This window comes from Dryas octopetala, chromosome 3, assembly GCF_963921425.1.
Source record: "Dryas octopetala chromosome 3, drDryOcto1.1, whole genome shotgun sequence".
Lineage (NCBI taxonomy): Eukaryota > Viridiplantae > Streptophyta > Magnoliopsida > Rosales > Rosaceae > Dryas > Dryas octopetala.
The window spans coordinates 16,664,821-16,684,033 of NC_141368.1; the positions used below are offsets into that span (position 1 = coordinate 16,664,821).

The 19,213-nt window shown below is 34.0% G+C and overlaps 1 protein-coding gene, 1 non-coding gene and 1 pseudogene across 4 annotated transcripts; 1 reads left to right on the top strand and 2 right to left on the bottom strand.

Moving 5' to 3' along the window:
* The first annotated feature begins 1,476 nt into the window (after positions 1–1,476).
* On the top strand, positions 1,477–3,663 carry LOC147291403 (F-box/LRR-repeat protein At3g48880 pseudogene; annotated as a pseudogene).
* A 5,433-nt stretch (positions 3,664–9,096) lies between these two features.
* NOL (NYC1-like protein) lies at positions 9,097–18,540 on the bottom strand. 3 transcript variants are annotated; one of them, XM_086237150.1, is made up of 14 exons: positions 18,212–18,540; positions 17,718–17,786; positions 15,369–15,430; positions 15,101–15,187; positions 14,121–14,188; positions 13,965–14,013; positions 13,802–13,887; positions 13,220–13,277; positions 11,584–11,634; positions 10,435–10,485; positions 10,317–10,358; positions 9,726–9,836; positions 9,526–9,586; positions 9,097–9,274 (listed from the first exon to the last, which is right to left on the bottom strand). In XM_086237150.1, the coding sequence occupies exons 1-13, from the start codon at positions 18,492–18,494 to the stop codon at positions 9,539–9,541; spliced, it is 1,065 nt and encodes a 354-aa protein (XP_086093276.1). In that variant the 5' UTR covers positions 18,495–18,540; the 3' UTR covers positions 9,097–9,274; positions 9,526–9,538. The 3 variants fall into 3 exon arrangements, with proteins under 3 accessions (XP_086093276.1, XP_086093274.1, XP_086093277.1); XM_086237148.1 differs by lacking the exon at positions 9,097–9,274 and having other exon boundaries at positions 9,387–9,586; positions 18,212–18,539; XM_086237151.1 differs by lacking the exons at positions 9,097–9,274; positions 9,526–9,586 and having other exon boundaries at positions 9,720–9,836; positions 10,283–10,358.
* On the bottom strand, positions 17,444–17,571 carry LOC147291405 (U11 spliceosomal RNA). The gene has a single exon (XR_015121588.1). It is a non-coding gene; the product is annotated as a U11 spliceosomal RNA (small nuclear RNA).
* Positions 18,541–19,213: the final 673 nt, after the last annotated feature.

Genomic DNA, 19,213 nt, shown 5'->3' on the forward strand with positions numbered 1-19,213 from the left:
AACTGAAGAAGAAGCAGTCGGCTTCTTAGAGACACTTCAGGTAGAGAGGAAGGGCAAGCAATCGGCTTGCAGTGGAGAACTGGGCGGAGCAATAGGCTCTGGCAGGTATTAGATTGAAGATAGCGCCTAGGACTAGCTGCTCTGATACCAAGTCAATTTAGGGTTTTTCAATATATTAATATATGCCTCTAACATGAGGTATTTATACAATACAAGAGCCTATCCTATTCTAGGAAGGAAAGCTAATCTCGGCAAGGCCCAAAGTACAATCCCATAACAATTGGGAATTCCCTAATTACAAGATATTTATTTACACACTAGTCAATGATTCAACACGTATCACGTCATTATCATATAGAGAAAGTTTTCGTTCCTTGGCTAGGGCTTTTTGCATGAATTGAACTTGTTTACTGTTACTTTGCACAAAGCAATAAAATCTCAATACGTTTGCCTTGCTCTTTTTTTCTTACAATGGTTACAAACTTTATGTGCCTTTTAAAGTCATCTTTAATTGTTTTTGTACTGTGGTTTTTGGCATCTGTTTGTATGTTTGTCATAGTGACCCTTTTAGGTTAAGAGTTGGTGTGGCAACATTTTTTTTTTCTCATGCTTCTTTTATTATTTGAGAAGTTTCAAACTCTAATTTTCTTGGAAAGCATACTTATAATATTGAACACGCATATCCATTTTGGACTGCTCAATTTGGAGAACATAGCTTTTCTAGTCACTTTGTATTTAAACGTTTTATTGGTAGATATGCTAAATCCAGAGAAGAGAAAACACTGAACTAGATATGGTCATAAACTCAAACTATTGAAGAACATTCTCTGCTTTCAGAATGATTGCCTGTGAGGATCTTTATTATCATGCTGCACATGGAAGATCATACTTGTAACTCTTCCTCCTAAACTAATTAATATGCTTTTTCCCATTCTATTTGTTCTCTAAATATATCATAACTGAATTTATGTTTTATACATAAACAAAGTGCATGTGGATATGCGTAAGTTTCCAAGCATTTCTTCATCAATGAACATAATAAGTTATACACACTGTTAGAAAGATAACATCCCAAAAAGTTCTATTGTAGTCCGGACTGGTTACTTAGATTAGAGCTTTCCATATCTTGTTGAAATTCTGTTTTAATTAGTTCCCTGAACATTTTATCTTTTAACAATTTCCCGTCCAGCTTGCACATACCTACATTCCCAATCATCAATTGTCTTGCAAGTCTGACATATATATATATATATATATGGTGCTTTGAATTTTTCTTGAAAAATTGTTTTAATGAACGATCTTAAATATCCAGCAGTATTAAGTGCTAGCAGATTCTCTTGGAATACTAGAGAAGAACAAAGTTAGGTTCTAATGTTTTTCATGGATCACTTCGATACCTGATTTTCAATATTTGTTTTTTTCAATCCATAGTACCTGGTTTAATCTTTGATGGCTGCAGGAACAATCTCTTCTTAAATGGAGTGCAATAAAGATTCAACAGTTCGCAAATGGGCAGACATGGAGCGTGATATCCTTCTAAAGATATTCATGCTTCTTAATGTTATGGATTTGACTTCTGCCATTTCTAGCGTGTGTACATCATGGCGTGCAGCTTGCTTCGACCCCATCCTTTGGAAGAAGCTTGATTTCAGTACGGTAAATTCCCATTTCTTTAACGTTCCTCAAAAACCGAATGCTTGGTCTAATGATGAGGAGTCGAGTGACAGAATGATGGGGATCTTAAAGAGTGCCTTAAATTTTAGTCGTGGAAATATATCATGCTTGATTTTCAATTTCCACATATTGATGACAAATGAGCACTTGCTCTATGCAGCTGAAAGGTTAGTGTTCACTTCCCTAAATTTACTATATAAAACAAGTTTTATTGGAATAAATGGTCTGATGCTCTCTTCCTTGCAGAAGCCCCAATCTCAAAAAGCTTGTTCTACCAGCCTGGACTCAAATAACAGTTGTTGGGTTTGAAAACGCTGTAAAGAACTGGAAAGGACTTGAGTCATTGACTGCTCCAAGTACTGATGATCCTGTTGGCATCATGAACGCGATTGGTACTTATTGCAAGAACTTCTCGAAGATTAAAATAATGTGCCCTTTTGTCGCAAAATTTGCAGGGGCCATTGTTGCCTTTACCCCAAGACTTAAGATCCTAAGTATTCGGTACACTATGGTGGGCAAAGGAGCTCTGGCTTATACACTGAACAAATTGGAATATCTAGAAGTGCTGAATATATCTCACTGCCTGCTTATGGATGACTCTCAATATCCAAACCACATTGTCTTATCCCCAGATCTTGACAAGTCAATCACTGAACCAGCCTTGCGGCTCAAGAAGTTTTTAATTTGTCAGAGAGAGTCCTGCTTGGTATGTCAGCATATGATAAAACATGATGGGATCATGATGTGGCGTGAAGAACGAATTTTGCAAATGGATGAGGTAATTTTGCTTTCACATTGAAAAGAATGGTTGAAATTTATTAGAACAATCATTTCTGAACTCTAGACGTGCCATGAATAAACTTTGCCTTCATAGAAAATTTCCTTTCCATGCCATTGGTAATAAAATATTGTCCAAATATTTTTTATAAAGGCTTTGTTTGTTGTTATAGAAAGTTAAAAAATCAATTCCTAGAGGTAAACCGACAAGATTGGAGGTTTGCTGAAAATTGGTGTCTGGTTTCTGAAAAATCATATATATTAAATGCGCACATCTCATGCTAGAAAAACTGATGATAGGGCATACGTCATCCGTGTTTGGTTGTACCTGATTAGTACTGTTTTTTCCCTTTCCAGCCAATAGTACCATTTAATGTGGTATGAGAAATAAACTTTATTTCTTCTGTAGATTTATAAGAGAATCGCATAGCAATGCCCTCTGTCAATTATCCATATCGGATATTTGATCCATAATCGGCTCTTTTCCTTTGCATTGTACTTGTGCATTACTTGATTTTTCTGGTACTTGCAAAGATCACTTGTATATATATCTTGTACAAGAAAACTAGCTAGATTACATACAAGGTGGATCATCTGGGGTTCAATTTATTTTATTGAAGGTAAATGTACTTTTGCAAACTATATTACATGAGAGGTGGTTCAAGTGCTTCTCACCATTGATCGAGTGTAAGTTTATATAGTACGTGTTGTTCTTGAGCACTGTTAATTGCCACAAATTCAATCATTGCTTTATAAGATTTTGGGAATGTGATTTATTGAATTGTGTTTCTGAGAACATGCAATGAGAAACCAATTGGTGCAAAAGAGGCACAACTAGCTCGCTTTGAATTACTTGACTCGTTCAGCTATATGAAGTGTCCAACCTGTCTCATCTTTTTAACATGACCTTGCCTATTTATCTTAGATACTTATACTGATCCTATATTCTTATTGTACTAGTTAGTTATGATTATTTGACAAATTTTGCTTGTATTGTTCAATCAGCAGCAATCTTGTCGCAGAAGGACCTCTGCTATTGCCGGTGCTGCTGCAGATTCAACATCTATGGGTCCGATTGTTGGATCTTTTTGTGGACAGTTTGCTGGCCTTGATGGACCCGGAGAGGAATCTTCCTCAATAGGGATTCAACTTTCTGGTGCTGCCATGGATGGTATTTATGGGGACCTTAACAATAGCTCTGATGATGAATGATGAAGTCATCATCATGGAACGTCAACTGGGATTTCTTTTTCCAACAAGGTCTTTGTGGATTTGTAACTTTTTTTATTAGACACTAGGGCTGATGCTTATGATGCATTTTATATATATGACAGATAGAGTGCCTTGTGATAATAGTTCTTATTGACTTAAATTTTGTTGTGAGTTGGTTTGCATAAATTCAGTATATATGTTTATCCTCAAAAGGAAAAGCAGGCCATATATAGTTTATGGGAGGAAGTTCTCAATCTGCATAATAACATTTGAGACCCTTGGATGAGAAGTTTGGTGGAAACATAACTAACATGATAAAGTTCATGGACTTATAAGGAAATTTATTTGGTTACCTTTTGTTGCAATTCCTAATACTTGCTATAATTTACATGAGGACGATACCCTTATTTATGAAAGTTTTGTTGCTAATTGTGCTTAATTGGTTAAAGGGGTCTTTTTTTTTTAAGTCCAGATTTAGACCCCTCTATTCCAGCCGGCTCAGTTGCAGAAAAACCGGTACCCAGCCGATCCTATATTAATTAATGCTTGCTTGTATTACGCAAGGAGTTAAATTTCGAAATTTTCGGCGGAATTTCGCCGAAAATTTCGTTTTTTTAGGGTATGAAAATTTTAACACTAGTTCATCAATTTTTCAGTAGTATTTCGCCGAAATTATCAAATTTTGCTCAAGAACCCAGCCACCTCCGTCTTCTACATTCTCCTTGCTGGCGGTTATAAACCCAGCCACCGAAGTGATTTGGGAGGGAGGAGAGAGAAGGGAGAGATCAAGAGAGAAGATCAGATCGGGGAGGGATAGAGAGATTGGCACAGGAGAGAAGGAGATCGAGAGAAAAGAAAGAGATGATATATGATATATCACAATGGCGGCTGGGAGCCTATATGCGCACAGTGGGAGAGAGAGAGAGAAAAGATAGGGAAGAATTGAAGAAGAAGATCGAGAATCACGGGAAGAAAAGAAAAAGGAAAGGAAAGAGAAGAAAAAAAAAAGAAAAAAAAAGAAAGAAAAGAAAAGAAAAAAAAAAGAAGAAAAAAAAAAGTTTGGGGTTTCGTTTGACTCTTTTAGGGTTTCGTTTAGTTATTTTTAAACTTTAACCATAATACATTTCTATATATAAAATAATAAAAAAATACACTGAAGGCCTAAACCCTAATATCTTATACTATATATATATATCCTAAATAATATATAGTATATAAAGTTTAGCGTATAGATTATAGAATATAAAGAGTACTATAGTATATAGAGTATATAGAATTTAGTATTAGAGTTTAGTGTATAGTGTATAGATTATAGAGTATAAATAATATACTAATTTTATTTAACAGTATTTGCCTCCAGCACGCATTATGTTTATTTTATATCACATGAAACCTACTATAGAATTTGGTTTCTTCAATATTTTTTTATCAATGTTGTAGATAATATGTTAAATAAACATATGGTAAAGTTTCATTCAAAATTTCTGTATTTTGATAGCAATTTCCGTCGTTTCCGTATAATTTTTATCGAAATTTAAAAATCTTCGAAATTTCCGTCGAAATTTTCATCGAAATTTCCTCAAAACCTGAAATTTTATTCCTTGGTATTACGTACCCTCCTCTTCTGTTTGTCCGTAGTCACATATATATGTCAATAAGCTGTAATTGTAACACGAAAAGGTTCTTCGATCACTTGCTTACTTTTGATTGACAAACTAGTACTCTCCCTTTACTAACCATATGTATTTATTCATGTTTGATATCAGGAATTCAACTCTTTATTTTGCAGGAATTGGATTCTTAGGTGAGAGGTGGTATTTTGATTTCTGGAGAAATAACCCATCAAGAGTCCATTTAAAATAAGGAGTTAAATTCTTAGTTGGGGGGTGGTATTCTGATTTCCGGAGAAACAACCCATCAGGAGTCCATTTCTTTTTCTTTTTTTCCATTATACTCTCACATTATTTCTACAATTCCAAGTTTGCCTAGCTCATTCACTTTAACCCAACCTAATTTATTTAGAACAAGAGCATTTTAGTAATCAAATTGGTTTCAATTCCGATTCAAGTGAATTAGTAAATAACTTATATGGAGTCAATACCATTCCTATTATGATCCTAGATAGTTTAGTAAAAAGCTTCAATGAGAATCCAGATTCTGACTCCTCCTCAATTCAATTCCTCGTAACTCGATTATGGATTAGTAAGCATGTCATAGAAGTAATAGTTAATAAAAATTGAAAACATGCAACATGACTTAAGATTGGCTCTCTCAAGTCTATTGAAATGACTAGAAGTAAGAAAAATTATTCTAAAAGTCAGCATATTGAAGCATTAAATTATAGTTATGATAAAATAATAGGTACACGTACACGAGTTCAAATTTTAACATACATTACTCTTATTTTCATCATAAAGATGTGCTAATGGTCATGTCATTCTTACCTATAATCTCATATGGGTTAAATAAAAAAATGGTCCACGAACTTTACTGTATTCTTAATTTAATCCATTAACTATAAAAAGTGTCAATTTGGTCCACGAATTTCCCAAATTGTACTAAAGCAGTACAAATATTAATTTCTATCAAAAAAATTAACAGAACTAGTCATGTGCACAACATGTGACTGCATTTTCAGGGGTATTTCAGTCCATTTGTCACATTTTGGCTTAAATTTATTTGATGGAAGTTAACGTTTGTACTGCTTTGGTACAACTTAAGAAATTCGTAGACTAAATTGACATTTTTTATAGTTAATGGACCAAATCGAGAATCGTAATAAAATTCGTGGACCACTTTTGTATTTAACCCTACTCATAGAAATATAACCAAAACTTCACAAAAGAATCTTTTGTGTGTGAAAAAATAGAGAAGTAATGTTTGTGTGATACTTTCTACGTATATTCATCAATCATCTTTATTTAAATAGAAAATTATGATTAAATACCAAATATCAATAGTTTTTTAATAAAACAGCAAGACACTAATTTTTTTTAGTTTAGGTACTAACCTAGAATAAAACATTTTGGATTAGGTCACAAATTAGTTTGTTATATAGTTGTGACTGTCGAACAGTTACAATTGTAATTGTCGAACAGTCACAGTTGTGACTATTTAAAATTTATAAAAAATCAAAATTTTTAAGGGTTTCATACTTTTGATTTTGGTTTGGGGGATGAAGTCCTATAACCCAAAGACTAAATATTAAAGTTTAAGCCTTGCAAATATTGAAAAAATAATAAATCAATAAAAAAGTTATGTCTGTTAGACAATCACAGTTTGATATAACTATGTTTTTTAAAGTTGGTACCTAAACTGAAATTTAGTACTTAAAATGAAATGACATAAATGTTTTAGTAGTTGAAATGAAAAAACATTATAATTTGGTACCTAAAGTCAATGGACCTTTATTTAAAACATTATTACTCTGATCGTTTATTCATTAGAGTTGTTAACTTTTTTGGGAATTTGTACAGTGATATGTTTGGGCAATTTGGATATTAGAATGATATGTTTGCAAATTGGTGGCGAAGATAGGGCATATGTCATTTCACTAGAGAATTAATTGTGAGTTTGTGGCTCTATCTTTACCACAGGTTGCCTGATCCCATATTAACCTGCTTCCTTTTTCTTTGTAAAAATTCCTGAGATTCCTTTTCATCTTATGAATCATGGTAATTTAGAATATCAGACTTCCAAGTATGGTCTTGATGATCATGCTCATGATCAGTCAGCTGTCAAGTTATCATCACATTCACAGATTGACAAGTGAAGGAGCCAAGCAAACAGATAAAACTGATTTCTATTACAGGTTTTCATGGCATTTCTTTGCATCTCACGAGCTCCAGAGGGATCAGAAGAGATGACATTGACCGACATAATGGTTGTTCTCTACAAGCAGTTCCAGCAGGGAGACAAACGCACTTCATAACTGATCATCCTTGCAATTATGTGTATTCATTCAGTCATACAAAATTCTTGCAGTTTATAGTGTAACAGAAGTAAATACTTGAAAAAACATTAAAGATGTCAAAGATGTCTTTAGAGAAACGTTTATATGTAAATCATTTTCTTTTTGTTCAGTCAAAGATGTCAGTCTGATAGATACAGTTGGGATATAATGTGAGTCACTAGTTTTTGAAGAAACTGTAGAGGAAACATTTAAGTCTGTAAACAATACTTGATTGAATGGTAGAAACTATTAGCAAGCACACATGCTATGCACAGTGCATGAAGTTTAATCATGGAATTTTTGTATGCTTTCTCAGCAGGGCTGCACTATTTGGTGAATATCTTAGTTGAAGATCTAGATAATGTACTAATCTAAATAATACTATTATCTTTTCATTTACATGAAAAATACTATTCTATCATAAACATTATAGGTATAAAAAGTTCAAAATAATGTCAGAACCTACGTAGCAAGTTCTTTCAATCATGGAGGAAAGGTTTGAAGTACAAGACATGACCAATTAATTGGAATTGCATCACCAACAAGAAGTAATTGTACTTTGAAGGTAGCTGGAGTGGTTTGCATAAGAAGTAAACACATCTAAATTGCTTTTGGCATGAATGTTGGCCAGAATTTTGGCTCTTGCGGAGTATTAAATAGAAGAAATGTAAAATATTCATAATCTGTGTGCATATTTATGTGTAACTTCCATTTGCATATTATAAAATATTCATAATCTGTTATTTCCCTATGAGGTCAAACAATACATTTTGGAAGGATTCTATGATGTAACTTCCATGTGAGGAAAAGTAAATAGGAAAGTAGAAAGTCGTATTACATTTTCCAAAGCAATATATGAAAAATTAATTCCTCTTATTCAATTTGGAAGCACATTTGTGGAAGTTTGTTAGTCAGACATGCGACACATACCTGAATACAGATCAAAATTGTAGCGCCTAAGTCTTTCATGGAACATCTCTCACAATGAGGTGGGTCCCATGTGTTAAGAGGCCCACCTCATTGTGAGTCGTGAGAGATGCCCATGGAAGACTCACTCGAAATTTTAACTCCATAAATTCTTCACAAAGATTTTCCTATTCTCTAACTTCTAACTTTAGTTGATTGGCTATCATACCAAGAAAAAAAAAATCGAGACATCCTACCATATGGTAAACACTTTTCTCTTATGATTTCTAGGATTGCACTCATTAGATTGCCTGAATTTCCTACATGGATTTTTAAGTGGTAGATGGTCCTGACACAAATACATTGCATACTTTTTCATTTAGACAGGATAGGCATAGTTTCTAAATGAATATATGTTTCTGCTCAGTCACAATCATGAATCTTATTATATATGGATATTATATATGAAACCAAGCAGAAATGATTTTTAATAAATTTAACCAAACTGAAGAGAGTTGCAGCAAAACCCAACCAAACTGCACTGTACTTGAGGAAAAGAAACAAAGGTGTGCAAAGAGAGGATACTGGTGCAGCTACAGACTATATATCTATATGAAGGCATAGGAAGGGGCCAAGGAAAAGGGAAACAGAATAAGTAAATAGTCTCCAGAAAGAGCAGAAGAAAGAGAAACCAACCGGCATGCTAGTTCTTTAATAGTAAAACAAATTGGGCAAGAATGCATGCTGAAAAACCTGCACGGAATATATGTAACTTATAAACTATTAAAAGGTTCTACTATAATCCAAAGCATAATATATTTATCTAAGCTGCAGCCTGCTCCAGAAAAGCAGCAGCAAAGCAATATACACCAATTATTTTTACTTTTATTTTTAATGAAACAAAAGAAATATACACCACATCAAAATATGTTCAAGAGAAGTTTGAAAATATTATTACACAAGGAATCTGTAATTTACATTAAAAAATCAAATAAATTGATTACACTGTCATGCTATTCAATCTTCAAGCACATATCTGTTTCTTCTTGCACCAAAAGCAAATCTCTGTGGATCAAGTGAAAGGGAAAAAGAACGGTCACCATTATTTTCAAATAAAAATGCTATAATAATGAGATAAGGTATTTGTCATGGTCTCCTTAGTTGCAATGACATTAGGGATTCTGGGTTTTTTTGTTTACTTAACTGAAAAAATCTGGGAGTACGCTTTCATCCCAGTAAGGAAACGAATGTATGTGGGCTTCATTGATCCATTGGCAGGGATGGATCTTATATTTGGAACAAGATACTCAGCAACCTGTGACACCATGTCCAACCCACAAAGAAGATTTAAGGAAAGAAAACAAGATACATAATCCAGGAAGAAGGGAGATCAGAAAAAAAAAAAAAAAAAAAAAAAAAAAAAAAAAAAAAAAAAAAAAACACACATTGATATGATCTGCACCCATGTTCCCTCTATATATATATACTCATGTGTATGTGCAATTTCTTTTGCAGATTTAACTCTCAGACCCAATGGGATTTGAATCCACTACCTCACATTCCATCTATACATACCAGAGACCAAATTTCATTTGCAAAGGCCCTTCACTTCTCTAACTATACCAGTATATCACTAACATTATAAACCATACAACATAATAATAACCTTGGTAATTTTATAATCAGAATAGATCAAATGGCTTGTGAATGACCACAAATCATCCTATGGTAAAACAGAAGCATCATAGAGAGGACTCATACATCACAAATTCTTGGATTATGAAGGATTTCTTACAACTTCAGGTGGCTCTGCCAAAACATTAATGAAAAACTTTGCCTGCAAGAAACAGGTTCTTTTAATCAGACACAAGCAGAAGATGAGTAAGACATCAATTCTATGAGGCTTATATGACCTGCTTCGTAGTTGCACCAGACATGAGAAGATCAGTTGTAACCATTCCTGGCTGCAACACCACAAAATTGGCTTCAGTAGAAGAATGAAATATTTTTCCATAACCAAAGAAACTGAATCACATCTCTCTCAAACTACATAAGCCACTGCATTTGTTCATGGAAAGAATATTTCACCATGAAAGGGTATGATAAAGAGGCAAGATTAGCTGATAGTAAGATATATACATAACACAAACTTGAAACATATGGAAATTGGGTATTAAATGGGGAAGGCCATACATTGGCAAAGAGTTAGGTTTCACATTGCAGATTGTGAAAGACTATGAAAAATCATGATCATATGGTTTATGCCATCTAATTGATCTAGTTTTGGAAACCATTTTATTATGCTTTGAATTGGTTGATTGCTCAAACAATAGAGCCATAATGAATTATCATTTTCTGTAGTTGTAAACCACAACTATAATACTTTAGAAATTAATCCTATGACCATCTTATGTAATGTAATAACTAGAAGATTTTAACTCGTAAGTTTAAAAGAATTATAATATAAAACTGTAGGGTTACTTAAAAGTCCACTAAACACTGTATTTTATCTTTGATCCTATTGCAAGTGAACAAAAAAATTAACAATTTCAACCTGATCCAGTCAAAAACCTCCACTTTTATAATAACCCAAAGAGCATCTACAAATTGAAGTTTTCAGCCAATGACAAGCAAAGCTGAGAGGGTACAATTGATGCTGAAGGAATCTTGGTATCCATCCCAAAATCAATTGGCAATGAGAGGAGTAGCCCTCCACGTGTTAGGCTTGAGTGACGCCACACGTCGACAATTTATATTGGCTGATGTGGAAGCACGTGTGGCCATTGAGCCTAACATGTGGATAACCTGCTCTGATACCATGAAGAAATCTAGGCATCCATCCCAAAACCAATTAGCAATGGGAGGAGTAACTCAAACCCTTATAAGCCACTATGCAAGGCCTCACATTTTCAATGTGAGCTCTTTCTCTCAACAGATGCATCATGGGGTAGCATAATACCAACAACACAAAGATTAAATCTCATAAGTTGACATAGAAGTGTTTGAAAAATTAATTTTTTTAAAGAGAGAAAAAAAAATTCATTGAGTGCAGAGTTACATACCGACAGGTTATGTACTATGACATTTTTGAAATCTTGCATCTGCAGTTCTGCCTGAGAAAGTCTAAGAGTTATGTATTATATAGAGTTATTTGGGAGCAGAATTTCACAATATAATGGCATAAAAAAATAATGAAAAAAACAGAAACTGTACCAAATAAAACCCACAATTTCTACGTCGCACTGAGTATTGATCTTATATTTCTTCCTTTCCCTTTTAGCACTCATATATGGTGGAGACTGATTCATGCGTTTGGAATTGTGGGTGTGCTACCTAAAAAAGGTTACTCCTTGTTGGCAGAAAACCCAATGGGGGTTATTTCGAATAAGAAGGCTAACATTTTCTGGCATTGTGCGGTTTTGGGGATTTTTTGGGCAGCTCCGATGGAAAGAACAATATGATTTTAGAAGACAAGAGGGAGGAGGTGGATTTTCTGCGAGGGAGGAGCAGACTTTTGGCATCCTTGGGCTTCTTTGTCAAAACATTTTAGAGACATTTCTTTTAGTTTGGTCTTCTTGATTGGGGAGGGAGTGATGTATTGAATGTGGGTTTGTCTATTTATCTTGTCTCAATTCAATATCTTATGGTTTCCAGTTTGTCTAATTTTTTGTAAGGATAATGCTTGAATGAAGACCTAAAAATTAGATGGTTTCAATCTTCGAACTACAATTTGGAGTAGTCCCCACTAGAGATCCGTTAAAGGTTCCCTTAATGGAAGCTCATATATATATATATATAGAGAGAGAGAGAGAGAGAGAGAGAGAGAGAGAGAGAGAGAGAGAGATGGAAGAATGAAGTTATCAATCAGCATGTGACAAACACATGACAACTAGAGCATATATAAACTAACTCCAATTCACCTAAAAACTGTAACATGGATGAGAGTTTTACAATTTTAACTATTTTATTTTTATATTCTCCAACCTAAACGGCTAAACTAAATTTTCATTCATTTTATTTCATGTATGCCCTAGACCCTAGGTAGTCACATCCAAGTAAGGTGCTAAGAATTTTGTCATTTTTATGAACATTGGGTGTACAGGGGTCAATTTGCCTATTTTCTGTAGTACAAGTGGTATGTTGCAAATATTGACCTTTGGTTGTATAGCCTTGCAGGAGGGTGTGTATTTTTAGCCTAAATTTTACGAACAAGATAGACTTAAGCAGCTTATATAAAATTCAAATGCAACGTTATACTAAAAATGAACCTAAATTGATGGTTCAGAATTGCTACTTTTTCCTGATGGTATACACAAAGTACAGGCAGGTTAGATGGTAACCATACCAGCAACCATAACAGTCACCTTTCAAACCTGTTGGAAACCATGTGTAGCATAGTTTTTTTGGTTTTATCTATCAGTGTCTTTTATCGGTTTTTATTTGGGTTTCACTTTTAGGGGTATTTCTGTCATTATGGTGTAAATATCTCTAATATAAATATGTATAGCTTGGTCTCATATTGAGTCAAGCAATTTTATAGCCATGTTATTTTCTTCTAAACCTAAAAAAACTCCATGACACAAAAACAGATTAATATTAGCACATTAATATATTTATTATAAGTACAAAGAAGACAACAAAACCTTGTGACCTCATAATTCAACAGCATGCAACAATCAACCAAGTCGTCAGGTGTACCTGTAATGATTTTGTTAAATGCACCACACTACGCTTTGTTGCCCCATATGCAGCAAACCTATGGAAATAAACAAAAAGAAAGAAAGAAGTATCATGAAACACTGTTCCAGAAATTGCATCTTGACAGATTCATGTGATAGATACCACTTATAAGGAAGGAGAAGGGTAAGATTAGTTTTCGCCATTGAGAAATTAACAAAAAATAAGGAAAACAAAGATTTTAGTTATATGGCTATAAGCTCCATTATAGAAAATTAAAATTTTATGTTCCCCTTAATTTCACTTCTATATAGTGAGAGATACCACTTGACTAGATAGTCCAGTGGTGCTAACTGGATAACCATTGGTAACTCAGATCCAGGGTTGTAAGATCTTTCTTTAGATCTTATGTAGGTAGTTTCAATGTTGCCTACTTATGTGCAGCCATTTACCAGAAAAACGTCCATAAATTGTTTCCACTATTTCAAGAATATGGTTGTCAAGACAAGATAAAAGCAAAGAAGCAGCATGACACAAGTCATATGAACCAAAGCTCTCTACCCAACTAGGGATATTTAAAGCTAAGAGAAACCAATATAGCACCTCGGGGTTGGTCTTCCATCAGAGCCAGCTCCATCAATGTTGAAAATATGACCACCACGAGGCTGGTTCAACATCATCTTTATTGCCTAAGCAACAAGACAATAATCTTTCATGAGAATCAGTTTAAATACAGGCCAATTGAAAACAGAAGGGAACTTTCTACCTCACGGCAACATATCATCAAACCAAGCGTATTTGTAGTGACAACTTCACTGCATGTAATGTGTCAAAATCATGAACAATTGAAAGGATTACATATATGATTTGAAAAATTTTCAATGAAACTAAAAAACAAAAGAAATGAGGGCATGAAACTCACATAAGATCTTCATCCGAAGCCTCTGCCAGTGGTTTATAGCTATATGCATTCGATCCTGCATTATTAATCTGCATCATTCTCACCATAGAGTAAGATATAATTAAATCTTCCTCAAAACACATGATCAAATCTTTTTAATGAAGATAAAAGAAAGAATCATCAAGAGAACTGACAACATTGCATGCCATGTTTATAGCACTTGTGCGATATGAATTGAGAGTGAGGGAGGGAGGAAGGAAAGAAATAGGGAAAGGAAGGACAGCAATTGGTTGGAAAAATATTAACAGCTACGGCAGAAAATGGAAATCCTAGCATTAAATTAACCCACCACATGATCCATCTGTGATCCAGCAATGGAGAAATACATTATTGAGTTGGAATTTTGGAATTGTGGATAATTTCTAGTTTGATTCAGCTAGGAAGTACCCGGAAGAAGTATCTGACTCCAAATAATAATATGTGATATGCAGCAAGTGACTAACTTAAGAATTAAAACTAATAGTTTTGCATGCATATATTCCTTCCCAGACCCTGAAACGGTGGAAGCTCCGTACACTGGGCCACCCATTTAGTTTTTCATATCACTGTTTCTAAGTTAGTTATTTCGGTGCTAGACAACCAAGTTAACAATACAATTGTATATGATTCTTCAAAAACATTCACACTACTCTTTATAGTCGAAAATAGTGCTCGGGGTAATTGGACATTACTCAGCAGTCAGCAAGCAATATTGTCTTAAAGGATTGCGGCATCAGAACTATATGCTAAAGGATATTTATATGAATAAAATAAAAAATAAAAAAACAACAAGACTATCGAACTTATAGGCACTTGGAAGACTGAGTTCATATCATTAATCCACAGGAACGGCTAGCCCAGTCTTGATTTTAGTAAATAATTCTGAACCAGCTATAAATAAATAACAGAAAAATAAAAATGAACGGTTGTGGGTGACAAAGACAAGGATCTGACATTAATACCCATATATCAATATATTTCAAGTTCTTTTGTGCAAAAGCAACCAAATCCTTCACATCCTGCCCTTCTCTAACATCACATTTGGTACCCTGCAAAAGGAAGAAGTCAAAAGTGATTTAGAGCCAACAGTATGAAGTACAAGCAACAATGTAAGAAGCCAGGAAGGAGAACACAAGAGAAAACCATTGTGCACGCGCGCGCGCAAACACACACACATACAAGGAAGAAAATTATTTAATAATTATAATGAAAAGGTCATAAAGGAGGTACCCACGCATGTTGCTCCCCAAACTCTTCTCTAAGGCTCTGAACAGCAGATTCAACCCGTTCAACTATGGATAAAAGTTTCAAAAGAGAAAAATAAGATAAGCTAGTATAAAGACCAACCATTTGGAACTTCAAAGTAAATTTGAAATACATTCTCAAATCATGTCTCCTCTATGATAGGATTTTATAATCCCATTGAATATGTAACATAAGTATCAGATTACATAAATTCATTGAGAAAGTAAATTATCTAGTAAACTGTAATTTAATATCAACAATAAATATTAATAGAAGAAACTTGAATAAGATACAACAAAAATAGGCAACATGTGCAGACAGAAGGAGATAGGGATAATATAAATACTGTATGTATATACATGTATATATATACATATATATATATATATATAGAGAGAGAGAGAGAGAGGGATAAATGAGAGAATGACTAGGAGTGAAAACCACCAAGCCTTTACATCCTAGTTTACAATTACTATTAGGCAATTTCTATTTGCACACAACTAATTTATTAACACACTCAACTGTTCTTCACAACCTCTATATAAATCCAAAAAAATTTTGTTTTGCCCAAAACACCCCTATAGTTCCCAAAATACTCTTTGTAGACATTTTTTTCCAGACGGCCACAACCACCACCATGGTACCATGACCAACGTAGAAGATGCTAGCACAAGATGCCCACCATAAACAATACAGTTGTAGAACCTGAATCTACTACAAACAATACAACTACAGAAATCTCAATTTCAGGCCAACATAAAATTTCCTAACAAGCAAAAACGAAAAAGCTAACACTAAGGCGCAACTGCTCTCCAATCATTAACCGAAATTCAGAAGATACTGAAGCCCAAATAGAAGACTAGAATCTAACTTTCTCCCAAAGTTCCTCCACTCCAATTCCAGTGGAATCTTCAAAAGTCCTCTTATTCCTCTTCCTCCAAACATATTGCCACTTTTGTCAACGGAATATGCACGGACCACTAAGGAAAGTGGAATCAAGGCCAAACTACAGGGGCTAAAGACAAATTAAGGTCAAACTATAGGGATGGAAAATGTGATAGATAAAAATTGGCAAATCATGCACGTTTTATAACAAAAAACTGATGCAACATCTTATTTGGATAAATTTGACACTGTTAAAAAACTTTAAGAGTATGTTTGTTGAACTTTAAACTATAGGGACTAAATTGGAATGAAAGCCAAAACTACAAGGATGAAAGTGTAAATCACCTACATTTCTAGAATCCATGTAAAATACAATATAATGGTTGCTATTAATACCCATGGGAAAAATTATATTCCAAGGGAACCTCTAGCGATGAAAGGTCCTTACTTTAGTCCAATGTTTTGAAAGGCAAAATATCACAAATGGTCCTCGTGGTTTGCCTCATATTTCAATTTTACTCTTGTGGTTTCAATTGCTACAATCATACCATTTTGGCTTAAAACATTTTCAATCTTGCTAAAAAATTTCCGTCAAAATAAAGCGCGCACACAGGTCACGTGGGGGTAGAATCATGATCCGCATGTGCGGGATTTGCAACTGATGGCCTGAAAGGACGATTCCACCCTCCACGTGACCTGCATGTGCACCTTATTTGATGGTCTTTTGAGGAAATTCTGATTTTTTAGTAGGATTGAAAACATTTTAAACCATGATGGTACGATTAAACATATAGAAACCATGAGATTAAGATTGAAATATGAGGGAAACCACGAGGACCATTAGTGACATTTAGCCTTTTGAAACTTGTTGCTTAGTTTTCCAAAACTGGAATGTCAAAAATGCATCCTAAACCCAATCCCCTTGTCACACATGTGGTTTCTGACACAGGTACTTTACCAACTTTGGACCCATGTAGCATCACGACAAACCCATAGGAAATGACTATTTTAAAACCATATTATTCTAAAATTGTATCCTAAATTGCTTCGAGATTAAACATTGGAAGTGATTGTTTTCTTACTAGTTAATATGTTCCAATAAGCCTTAATAGCCCATATATTATGAAATTTATTGATCATCAACACTTGCATATATTGATTTGATATTTTTTATTTTGAGGGTTGGCCAAGTGAGCCAACCCTATGGAGGTACCACAAATTATACCAGCCATATGTCTTGATATACACACGGCACTCACCCAACAAAGGTGAGTGTGGCATATTTAGCCAACTGACCCTTTTTAGATTTGACATATTAACTACAATCAGAAGTAAAACTACCAAAATGGATAGAGATACATCTCACCCAACCACAAAACTTTTAACCATGGATCAATGAAGTCAAATTCCAAGGAGCTTTCAGAATAGGCACACTAAGACGGAACATACCTGATCTTGAGCAAATTATGACATTATCTCCTGCTTTTAGAAACTCTTTGGCCAGAGCATATCCTATTCCTAATTTAAAGATAAGGGGAAAATAAAGGGCGTATTAGAACGAAAAGACATATAAAATAAATAAACTTGTAGAACACATAATAAATGATAGCGCGGGTCATGTGCAATTTTGATGCATGACATTGACAAGTATAAGCAGAATACAATCCAATATCCAAATAAAGTTATCGAGTTGGAATTTCCCTATATAATAGTGTCTTGTATTCTGTTTCTAAATTAGTTTAATATGTATTGTACAGAGTGCAGTCTCCACACCAGAAAAAGCCAGTCACAAGTCAGAAGAAAAATATACAATGTACATTGTACAAGAACCCTATCAAAGATAAATGAAAAGCATATCAAAAACACTCAAAATCAGCAAACCCAAAATTATATTTTTGGAATAAAAAGAAAAAGGAAAATATGGAAGGGTGGTGGTGAGTGACCTTTGGTTGAACCAGTGATGAGCACATTGTAAGGAGGAACCATGGGCTCTCTTGTGTTCCCAGAGGCTTCGGCTCTTACTAATGAAGCATTCATAACCCATGTACCAGACCTGCTCAGGATGAGGGGGTTTTGGCGCGAACTAACGGTCGGAAAACTACAACGGTGGAATTTAAGACAATTGGGGTGTGGGTTAGAGCGAGGGAAGGAGGAGTGATGGGTTTTGGAGAAAAGCAGAGGAGGAGAAAGAGATGGGGAAGTGGAAGTGGAAGTGTTAATTGCCATTGATGACTAGTGAGTGAGGAAGCTAAGACATGAGTGAATGAGAGGATTCGAGTCCACATAAATTTGGTTAAATATCAACTTGAATAAATATGATGACTCTGATTTAAGATGATACGCACGTTTAGTTTTATTTATATTTTAATTAAAAAAATTAAGATTAAATATCAAATATTAATAGTTTTTCATCAAAGCAGTAATACACTAATTTTTTTTAATTTAGGTATTTACCTATAACAAAAATTAGGTCACAAATCAATTTATTATACAGTTGTGATTATCTGTAATTGTTTCAAATTTATAAAAATGCAAAATTTATAAAGGTTTAATGCTTTTGATTTAAACTTGTGGGATGAAGTCCTAGAACTCATAGACTAAACATTAAAGTTTAAGCCTTACAAATATTGAAAAAACAATAAATCAATAAAAAAGTTATGACTGTTAGACAGTCACAGTTTGGTATAACTATATTTTTTAAAGTTGGTACATAAACTGAAATTTAATATCTAAATTGAAATGACATAAATATTTTGGTAGTTAATTATAATTTGATACTAAAGTCAACAAACTTTATTTTAATTAATTAGACACACAACTTTTGGCTTTGGAGCAACTTTTGGAAATCCAGAAATGTCTTTTAATGAGTTAGTTTTAAATTACCACACGATTAATTAAATCTACATTAGAGCTCTAAGTCTACCCATCAATTAGTAGGGGTTGCT

Excerpts from the sequence above, each read along its gene's own strand:
- NOL (XM_086237150.1), bottom strand. The coding sequence starts at position 18,494 with ATGGCAATTAACACTTCCACTTCCACTTCCCCATCTCTTTCTCCTCCT. Across the intron at positions 14,189-15,100 it reads TGAAATATATTGATATATGG|ATTAATAATGCAGGATCGAA; the intron begins GTATTAATGTCA and ends AGAATGATGCAG. Across the intron at positions 13,278-13,801 it reads GATGGAAGACCAACCCCGAG|GTTTGCTGCATATGGGGCAA; the intron begins GTGCTATATTGG and ends TTATTTCCATAG.